At 46.4% G+C, this 11214-nt stretch overlaps 1 protein-coding gene across 1 annotated transcript in view; it reads right to left on the bottom strand.

The window, feature by feature from the left end:
- The window catches only part of LOC111868481, a 52601-nt gene that overhangs the window by 31715 nt on the left and 9672 nt on the right, over positions 1-11214 (bottom strand). The window contains exons 3-10 of the mRNA XM_023859146.2: positions 9057-9192; positions 8719-8985; positions 7204-7322; positions 6307-6559; positions 5479-5705; positions 4476-4753; positions 3008-3298; positions 169-288 (exon numbers count right to left, since the gene is read on the bottom strand). Of these exons, the coding sequence (XP_023714914.1) occupies positions 169-288; positions 3008-3298; positions 4476-4753; positions 5479-5705; positions 6307-6559; positions 7204-7322; positions 8719-8985; positions 9057-9192 (1691 nt within the window). The remainder of the gene's footprint in view (positions 1-168; positions 289-3007; positions 3299-4475; positions 4754-5478; positions 5706-6306; positions 6560-7203; positions 7323-8718; positions 8986-9056; positions 9193-11214) is intronic.

The following is an 11214-nucleotide window of genomic DNA, read 5'->3' as shown; positions in this document are numbered from 1 at the left end:
CCCTCTGCAGTCTCTACATTACACCTGTCTACCTCTGCATCACTCCGTTGGATCACTCTTACGCCCTGTACACTTGTTGTATTGTTCCTGACTCAAATTCCATTGGGGAAGTTACACTTTAATAATATCACAATTATTAAGCATGGTGATAAGAGTAGTTCCACTTACTTTGCGTTGAGATTGCAGACGGATTGTGTGGCCCGGCGCTTAGTCGGTGCTTCTTCCAATATAGCCTCCGGCCGCAATCGGCCAAAATTACTGTTTGAATAATCCCCATAACAATTTGCTCTCCGGGTTATATACCTTTATTCATGCTAACTCATTACTTCCCCGGGGGGATGTAAGTCCGCCTCCAATGACGTCTCATCCAAAGGTGGGTGATCTCGTTGGCTGGGATCCTAAGGGGATGGACACGCCTCTTACTGCTACCCCATTTGGCTAACACTTTTACCTGCAGACGTTCCCTCATCTTCACGTGTAGAACTTGTAAAGCTACCATTTCGTTGTACAGTCAACGTCATTCTGCTGACAGGACATTCCCGCGTGACAAGCCAATGTCCGTCTAAGTCCATACGCAGAAATTCCTTGAAGTTTCTTAACCCTTCTTACATCCTCTTTCGTACGTCTTACAAGTATTTCCCCCAAATAATTCTATCCTAACCAACATTTTCCCCTAAAATACAAAAAGTTAAATACTCTTTTAATATATTACCGGGAGTCGGCCTTCACGGCACAACAGGGGGAGAAGAGGAATACATATAGGATATTGGTGGGAAAGACAGAAGAAAAGAGACCACTTGGAAGACCAAGGCGTAGGTGGGTGGACAATATTAAAATGAATTTTAGAGAGATAAGATGGTATGGAATGGATTGATCTGGCTCAGGTTAGGGACCAGTGGAGGGCTCTTGTGAACACGGTAATGAACCTTCGAGTTCCATAAAATGCTGGGAAATTCTTGAGTAACTGCAGATTTGGTGGCTCCTCAAGAAGGGCTCAGCTCCATAAGTGAGTGAGTTCGGAATATGGAATTGTGGATGGAGACAGATAGTAAACACATATGTAAACTGTGAAGTAAATGTTATTTGCATATATTAATAATCACAGTGACAAGAGGGAAGGAGACATTCAGGTGGTCTGAAAAAGGTTGCGTACAAATTGGAATAGTACGCAGAAACCGACCACTAAATTACATAATGACCAATATATAGTTCCCGCTATATTCACTACATAGATATCTGATGGAGAGCGGGTCTCATTGTGCTCCTCCGGAAGTCTCTCTTAAACCTCAGAGTCTCGTTCAATTAGCAGCTGCTGTCTGGTATAGTAGTGTTCGAAATGTGGCCACTTCAATGCTACAGGTTGGCGCAAAAATGTGTACGGAAGGAACAGCGTCTATAAATGTGATTTATCATTATAATTATCCCAATCTGGGCCTCAATTACGAACTAGCTCCCATGCAAGGAAAGTTCATACGAGTTCCTGTCATTAACATCTTTCCAGTACCCGTCCACACATTTCCTTCACTGATATATTGGGTTTTTGGACTTTATCCATCGTCCTGGTTTTTAAGATAACAAATAAAAACACGACGTTTCGGAAACTGGATCAAGTGATTGAGGCTAGCTCTTTCTAACGGACCCAACAGAATAGGTGTTTTCCTTCGCCTGAGGACGGAAACAGATCCAGTTTCCGAAACGTCGTGTTTTTATTTGTTATCTTAAAAACCAGGACGATGGATAAAGTCCAAAAACCCAATATATCAGTGTGTTATACACCATCGTCAGAATCCTATAGTAACTGTTTCCTTCATTAATTACCGTACAAATGTTAACGCATGACACATCAAAGGTGACGGGAAAACACGTATTTCTTCCTTTCCTTTATCCCTCATTGTCTCTTGCTCTCTTCTCTCCTGTATTGCTTTCTCGTCCACTTTCCGCCTATTTTTAAATATTTCATACCTTCTTTCTTCCTTCTCCATCTTTAAAAAAGTAACCTCACCTCCGTTCATTCATTTATTTCCTTCCCTTTTCCGCCCCATATTTACTTCCTAATTTGAGCATTACCTTTACTTGGATAATCTTCGTGTTGAGATGGAATTAATCACCTTCATTAAATCGGATCTAATGCTCAAACTTTCACATATTCCTGCATAATCTGGGTACTGTAAAGGTAAAGTTGTTCATGTGCTTAACTAATTAAGCACTACCAGGGAACAAGTCCTCCGGGAGGGACTTTAAGCCGTGGGTCCCGTGTCGTAGCGTTACGGCACGTAAAAAACCTCATGTCCCAAGGGGACCACTGAGCCAAATTCAGGACATTTCCCGCCCAACAGTAGTCTCTAACGCCTGTGGTAGATGGGGGAAACATCGAGATACCGCTGAGCCAGTAGAGGCCGAACTCGCTGGCTGAGTCGGGACTGATGGCACGCACCAGTACCGGTAGGGAATAGAGACTGGTAGAATATCATAGGGGGACGCACAATGGACCAACAGTTGGTCTAAGTGCATGGGGAAACCCACCCTCTCCAATACAATACAATACAATACAATACAATAAAGCAATAAGCCGTGAAGGCGTGTGGGAGAGTAAAGGTATAGATCCACGTTTTCTTGACCTCGGCACTGGTTGGAGGTGAGTGGTCAGTTTCACGTACCGTCCGCTTTACCCCCGGTGAAGGAGTACTCATTGGATAGGAGGCTGAGTGGGCCCCAGAGTCGGTCTGGACGACATGGAGAAGAGAACATTTTTGTCTTTACCGGGATTTGAACTCCGACCTCTCGGTCGTCCAGCCCGTAGCCAGTCGCTATACCGACTGCGCTATCTGCTTCCAGTCCGGATACTATGAAGAACATTATTGAATTAACTGAATACGAATATATGCAGGGTTGGCGCGGGAGGCAGAATCCATAGGCAGTGAAAATTGTAGGAATCATAGTAAATTTGTCCTAGTAGTTCCAGCGCTCGAATATGATGGATGATGTTTGGAAACAGAACTGCATTTACTTGTTACGCGTAGCACATCGCTTGGCCACACCTCCTATAGACGGCGTGTACGTGCTGCGCCGAGCACTTAGGCCTTCCGTGAAGTGGTGCTCGATTTCTTCCAGGGACTTCCCCTCCGTTTCCAACAGGCGAAAATACAGGAACACGAAGCCAATGCAGCTTATGGTGCCATAGAAGCAGAAGGCGCCATGGAGGTGGAAGGAATGTTCAATGTCGAGGAACGTCTTGGCGCTGAGGAACAGGAAGACGTAGCATCCTGCCGCGGAGACGCCCCCAGAGAGACCGCGCGTCCTACACCACAGAATAAGAAACGTCGTGTCAGTAGCACCTTATCACGTGTATGTCTATATCCTAAATATAAGGAAGCAATCAAAAATCCCGACACTTTCTTTCCAGCATGGCGTCATGTCAGTAGCGCGATTTCAAGTTTCGTCTTGTCGGTAGGTCGACGTCAGTACTGGACATTGCAGTGACGAATACAAAGTTCCGTTACGTCGTCCTCGCTTTACTTATGACTGGTAGGACCACACGGATTATTGTGAACCATTATTTTAACGCTCCTTTGGCTTTACCGAGTTAATTTCTACATTACTTTTTATCTGCGGTTTATTCAAAGACGTTCTAGAAGCTCAGACAATATGTTTCAGAGAGGTAACATACTTGGTGAATAAAGAATTGGAAAGGATATGGAACGAAACGGTCTTGGACTAATTTAAGATATCTTTCAGCCTGCCTGGAGGCACTAAGTAAAACCGTGTGGTGAACCTCAGTCGGAAGATCCTGCGTCAAGTTCGAGCTATAAACGCGTTACTTTTCGAACAGAAAGAGCTACTCACTCAATATCTCCCTGCAGCTTCGAGATTAGGAAAGGGTGGAGCTTTAAGCTTACTCCCTTATACACCTTCGTGACGTGATATTTAAAGCCTTAAATCACTATGGTACCGCCTCCTTAACAGTCAGCAACCTTGCATTTTGTCACCTAGTGTGTGTTTCGTATGATTCTCATAATGAACAGAATTATCTCCCCAAACAAAATTAACTGACAGGTCCTTGTAACAGACACATAGTGTGTTTTCTGTGAGGTGAAGGTAAACTTGTCTCTGTGCCTAGGTAATAAAGCACCGCGCTTTTAACACTTATGTGGAATGGAAATATAGCTCCAACATTCTTGACCTCTGGGCTAGATGGAGGTGTATCATTGGCTTCACACCCCGGTCGTTTTATCCCGGAGAAGTAGGCCTAACTCTCCATTGGATAGGAGGCTGGGTGGGTCCCAAAACCGGTATTGGACGCCGGGAATTGAACCCCAGCCGTCCAAGCCATGGTCATTCACTATAACTACTGAGTTATTCCGGCTAATTTTCCTGTGGCATAGAAACTTAATATTAAAGCAGTACTTGGATGGGTTTCGGGTGCTGAGTACAGGAGCCACCTTGCGTTACTGACATAGGGCTCGCTTGACACGTACCGGAAAGGGAAGACCTCGGAAAGCAGCATCCATGGCATCTGTCCCACAATACCGTTACAGAATGACAGCAGGATGAAGAGCAACAGGGGCGCCCAGGTGGCGCTAAGCTGCTCCCCTGCCTTCTGAGGCGCTACTTCCACGAGTGCGTACACAGCAAGCAGCAGGGCTGCCAACGCACTGCCCGCCGTGCACATGAGCGATAAGGGTCGCTTTCCGATCAGTTGCACTGTGCCCATCATTAGGAACGTGCTGACCACTCCACAGCCTCCAGACACCACCTGCAACATCAGAGAGGGCGTTAGAGATGTTTCGGAGGAACTTCCTGACTCCATCTTCAAAGTAGATAAGATCGAGGAAGGAGATCTCTCCTAAACGTCGGTAATTATTATTCTGGCCGCACGATTCGACATCCCGGAAGGCAGTATTCTGCATAATTCTCACACTCTTCGATACACAAAGCACCAGACTTCTAGCTAAACATCTAGCAGACTGAACGGTGTCACATCCCAGAAGGCAATAATCTTCATGGTTACCGCCGTCAGAAGCTCATGTCTCGCAGATTATTGCATATTCTGATGTTTCTGGATTATGACTTGTGTGAGGCACTACGCTACAAGCAGGGAGGTCGCGGGTTCAATTCCCGATAATGTCGCTGAATTTTTTAATTTACCTAATTCTTCCAGCTGCATTATGGCCCTGGGACCGACTCAGCCTCTAACAGAAATGAGTATCAGAAATCTTCCTGGGGGCAAAGGGCTGCCAGCACGTAAGGCTGACAACCTCACCGTCATCTATGAGCCGATTGTCTAGAAAATGTGGGAGCCTCAACGTCTCACAGCCCTATGGACCTCAACGGCCTCTTACAGCGATAGCTTTACCTTTTCTTTTTACCTTTCACACTTCAGATATTAACACAGAATTTTCTACATTGTGTATACATTCCATTGCTCCGAAAACTGCAAGTGCTATGACGTAACGGGTTTCATAGGAAGTGGGTAATCACCGTGGCCCATTCACCGCTGACGGGCATCTGGTATTCCTCGAACACATGCACCATGAAGGGTCTGATGGACGTCAGCCCGGAGAAGTGAACGAAGAAAAAGAACGGAATGACGAGAAGCAAGGGGCGCAGAGTCGGGGGTCGCACCAAGTCACGAACACGGTCCAGCATCTCGACACGCCGCCCGCAGCACATGCTGCCTCCTACCGGCGCCTCAGTGTCTGAAACAACTAAATTCGTACATTGAGCATCAAATGGGCACTACAATTCTCAGTGATTACGAGGAAAGAAGCGATGTGGCCTATTTTAAGGCCAAGTCCTAGCACTTGAATGGGGACACAAAAGAAACTCAATATACACGAGTCGTGTCAGAGGTCCTTCTTAATAAAATCGAAATCAGGCACCCCAAAATACGACTCTGTGACTCTTAACATCACGTTACTTTCTAGCCAGAGCCGATTTAATCCAATGCTGACTTTTACAGACCATTCTGTAATATTCGTAAAGGACCATGCATCGTCCAGAGAACGTCATTGTTGAGTAGATGGCACTTGCTTTGTTTCGGGAGATCCCTAGTTTAAATCTCGGCCTAGAACGTTGATACCGGGACTGTGGACACTACTGGTTTTCTTTCAATCCCTCCAGGCAAATACCAGGATAGCACCATAAATTAGGCCAAGACACATTCCTTCCACGTCTATTTTCAATTCATTATTCACTGATCACCTTACCATTCGACGCTATATAATCTGAGATACAGATACCGTCGTTAAAGAAGTAAATAGAGTGAGGGAGGGGTCAAGTTAGATGCCATGGCCTTCGTGGTTTTACCTGTGACCACTTCAGTTTTGCTCTTCGGTCTTGTCTCATTTTCCTCAGCAAAAGCCGGGTTTTCCCGCCCTTTTGTTTGTTGGTCTCGGGGTTCGTTCATTAGCAGCAGCTTGGTTTCCTCGTGGTAGCGGATCAGTTCATTGAGCTCTTGCTTCACGGCGCTCGGCTCCACCCAACCACGCAGCCAGCACAGGGCTCGTTCAGCGTCAGTTATTCTTCCCTTGGAAATAAGCCATATCGGCGCCTCGGGCACCTGCAAGGGATACCGAATTTAACCCCTCAAATCCCAGTGGTTACTATATGTATAACCTGCTTCAACAATAAGAAAACGCTGCACACTGATCGCACAGAGTTATTTATATGTTTTGTATGGTTCTTACAATATACAGCGTTCATTTCTCTCAACAACGTTAATCGGTTGGTTTTAGTAGCGGAGACGTTGTAAGTTTATTTTATTGCTAGTGGGGTGGGACTAAGTCCCCTGTACTGCGGCCACATCTGGACTATTGTACCAGCCCCCGATGATAGATGAGGGTGAATGTGGAGCAATTAGTGGAATGAAGATTGGCAGGGGAAACCTAAGTACTCGGAGAAAACCTGTCCCAGCGCCACTTGTCCACCACAAATCCCACTTGAACAGACCCGGGATCGAACCCGGGCCGCTGCGGTAGGAAGCCAGCGACTAACCGCTTGAGCTATGGCGCGGCCTTACTACTGTCTTAGTGTTGACTGATTACTAATTTATCTACACTTCGGTTTCCCCCGCCAATATTCATTCCACCAATTGCTCCACAATACCCTCACCTATCATCTGGGGCTGGTACAATAGGCCAGAAGTGGCCGCAGTACAAGGGACTTAGTCCCACCCCACTAGCAATAAAAATAATATAGTAGTACCAAAGCGATGTAGATGGCACTGAAGATCGGGATGGAGGCGCTGATACCGGCAGCGGTTCTCCAGTTGGTCAGACTGCCGAAGAGGTACTCCAGGAAGAACCCACATTGGTAGAATACTCCTGGAACAATAAGTAGCAGGCCATGGCGGCCGTGTAGAGAGAGTAGAGGCAACAATCCATAGATTCTACTTGCGGCTAGAACTTAACACTCTGGCATACTGTTTCTACAGACAGAGCCCCCTAGTACCCATTTCGAGTGATAGTGAAGAGAGGAAGTCCTGCTCTTGCCAGTAATTTAACCCCGGCCGTCCGGCCCGTAAGCCACTCATTTTGAGCACTGAACTATCATTGGTACTGTAAGCATTACTACTATTACTACTGCTACTGTTCGTTCATTCACGTGCAGCCACTCAAAACTTACCAGCAGTTTATAGAACCCGAAGGTTCATTACCGTGTTCACAAGAGCCCTCCACTGGTCTCTATCCTGAGTTAGACCAATCCAATCCATATCATACCATCCTATCTCTCTAAGATCCATTTTTCTATTGTCCACCCACCTACGTCTTGATCTTCCTAGTGGTTTCTTTCCATCTGTCTTCCTCATCAATATCCTATATGCATTCCTCTTCTCCCCCATTCGTGCTACATGCCTTGCCCATCTCATCCTCCTTGACTTGATCTTCTAATCGTACTTGACGAAGAGTACAAATTATTGAAGCTCCCCATTGTGCAGTTTTATCCAACCTCCTGTCACTTCATCTCTCTGCGGTCCAAATATTCTCCTCAACAGCCTGTTCTCGAACACCCTCAGTCTATATTCCTCCCTTAATATTTCTTCCGTCACTGCACTGAGCGAACCTGCCCTATACATACTTCTAACATTCCAAGTGCAGAATCTCATGTCCATTTTCTTTCGCTTACGTCGTTTATCCAAGGAATCTGTCCAGGTCCGAGGCTTCTTGTGATATTTCGTAACACGCTTATTTTTTATGGTGAGGAGTTTTTAGCCCCACGCCCAAACTCCAAGCTGGAGGAACACCCCTCGTCGGCTGTCCACGAATGCTTATTCAATATATTCGCAGCTACTCCATATCTGGAGGCCGTCTCCTCCATCCGTGACCTGAGGACGCGCCATGCCGTGGTGACAAGGGATCCACCTAATATGGACTACTACTGTTACTAGTAGTAATAATAATAATAATAACAAGAAGAAGAAGAAGAATATAACCTCTGTGCTACATGTTTTTCCTTGCTAATTTAATAGTTTCTCAGAAGACATTCCTTCGTTTTACCTAACCCGAACATTCATTAACTTGTTAACAAATGCCCCTCTATTGAGTCCGATTCGGAGCAAATGGAATCCAGCCATTGTCCTCACACCCTATTTCGCTAATATAGTTTTAATATTATCATAACATTTACGCCAACCTCTCTGAATTTCTCAACACGCTTGAAGTTTGCCGGCAAATTTCTGTATGCACTTCTCATCTACCCATGGGTTAGTCACTTACGTACCAGCACAAGCCGTCATCATTCCGCGGATCTCGGGTTGACACACTTCTCCGATGTAGCTGTTGATGGGTGCTTCAGTGAGGCCAATCGTGACACCGACGAGGACGCTGGCGACGCAGAGCATCGCGTAATTAGGTGCCGTGCACATGAGGACCCACCCCAGTAAGAAGGGCACGTTGAGCAGCATCATGAAGCGCTTGCGTCCCAGCCACTCCACCAGCACGCCTGAACTTAGGCTGCCAAACGGCTGGCAGATGTACGCGATGCTGCCTGCAACACACGGCACCATGGTACACTGTGCTCAAGCGCAGGAAACAGTTAGGATCAAAAGCCTCACTTACCGAGCCACGACGCCTGCACGTCGTCCAGAGACAGCGGGCCCTCCTTCCGGTGCAACTGAGCGATCAGGATGGTGGGATAGGCGAGCGACAGGTTGAGGTCCAGCAGCACGAAGTTGCAGGCCACGCTCGCCAGAACCTGCATGAAGTCACCAAGAGCATTACCGCCAAAGCCAAGCTCTATGGCCAGATGCTAATTCTGGGGTTGCATTACACATCATAATTCAGAAGCCAGTGGAAGCCTCAAATCCTGTAATAGTAAGACGAAATGTGACGATCGGTCAGGTGGATCTCACAGTTACCGTAGTGAGTAGACGGTGCTGAACGGGTGAGAAAATCGAAAGGGAATACTGAAGGAAAGGAACTGATAAAGCAGGAAGGAACCAGTGCACAAATGGGAATAAGAAATACATACTTGTACTGAAAGTAAATGTAATCTATGAAAGGCACAGCTGGAATAATGGTCTGCATATCAGTAAAGTTAAGATGTTACTGGGGGGCATGTTAGGTGGGTCCCTTGTCACCACGGCATGGCGCGTCCTCAGGTTTCGGATGTTAGGTGGGTCCCTTGTCACCACGGCATGGCGCGTCCTCAGGTTGCGGTTGGAGGAGACGCCCTCCAGGTATGGAGGGTAGCTGCGAATATACTGAATAAGCATTCGTGGACAGTCGACAAGGGGTGGTCGTGCAGATTTGGGATTGGGGGTAGAGCTAACAGCTCCTCACCGTAAAAAAATAAGCTTGTTACGAAATTTCACAAAAGGCATCGGATCTGGAAGAATTTTTTGGATAAGCGACCTAAGCTAAGGAAAATGGACTTGAGATGGTATACGGAATAAGGAAAGAGACCACTGGGAAGACCAAGGCATAGGTGGGTGGTTAATATTGATATGGATCTTAGAGAGATAGGATGGCGTGGCATTGACTGCATTGATCTGACTCGGGATAGGAACCAGTGCGGAGCTTTTGTGAACACGGTAATGAACTTTCGGGTTCCATAAAATGTTGGGAAATTCTAGAGTAGCTGCACAATTGGCGGTTTCTCGTGAAGGGCTCAGCTGCAAGAACCATGAAGCTAGTTTAGTTATAGTTTGTTACTGGGGGGGGGGGCGTGAAGTGAAATATAGCGGAGAGGAGCGCCCATGAATGTGGCCGTGTTACGCTTGTTAAAAACAAATTTGACATTAAATAATTATATATTTTATTTTGTTTTTTATTGTGACCACTTTATTCTAGATGCCATTGTCAGTAAATGCTACAAGCCGGAACGTCGAGGGTTCGATTCCCGATGAGGTCATCGGATTTTTCAATTTACCTGATCTTTCCAGCCGCACTGTGGCCCTGGGGTCGGCTGAGCCTCCAATAGAAATGAATACCAGGAATCTTTCTGGGGGTAAATGGCGGCCGGAGCTTAAGGCTGACAACCTCACAGCCATCTGTGAGTCGAATATCTAGAAAATGTGGGACCCTCAACGTGTCACAACCCTAAGGGCCTTCACGGCCTATTACAGGGATAGTTAACCCTTTTACCATTGTCGGTAAACTGGTACAGAAAGGATGCCTTTAAAAGAGGAAGAACAGTTGGCAATTTTCTGACTAGGAACGAGACAGGGAAGTTGGCAGGAGGCTCTTTCAGTTGTTCCCTGTGATGCCCCAAATTTGAGATTAGAAAGAGGATGGTATTACCCAAAGCTAGAGACTTGCGAAAAGAGTTTCGCAGTGATTGACGTAAATTGTAAACACCGGGACTGGCAATTAGGTTAAGAATGTGAAGACTCAGCAAGTCTCGGTGTACCCACAAAGCCAGTAGCTTACCTCACTCGTACACTGGATTACTCGTGATAGACTGCTTACACAGCAAGGAGACGCAAGGGGGTCCGCCCACAACCACCCATGAGAGCCAATGAGGAGGTTATTATGAGGATTGAGGACACTGAGGGGAGAGTCACCCACCCTCTTTCGTCAAGGCTGAATCAGCGAAATAAAACCATAAATTAGGGAATTTCGGGGGACTTGGGATCTTGTTCTAACAGATTAGTCAGTTGTCAGCCGGAAGCTCTCGGCGACATGTATTCCATAAGAGGGTGGACAACGGCTGTAATCAACATTTGTATGGCAAGTAAGTCTCTTTGCTCATATACGCCATGCTGTTAAAGGTTGT

Source organism: Cryptotermes secundus, unplaced genomic scaffold (genome assembly GCF_002891405.2).
Source record: "Cryptotermes secundus unplaced genomic scaffold, Csec_1.0 scaffold203, whole genome shotgun sequence".
NCBI classification, from domain to species: Eukaryota; Metazoa; Arthropoda; class Insecta; order Blattodea; family Kalotermitidae; genus Cryptotermes; species Cryptotermes secundus.
The sequence above is the reverse complement of the archived record's forward strand: the minus strand, read 5'-3'. Positions and strand labels throughout refer to the sequence as shown.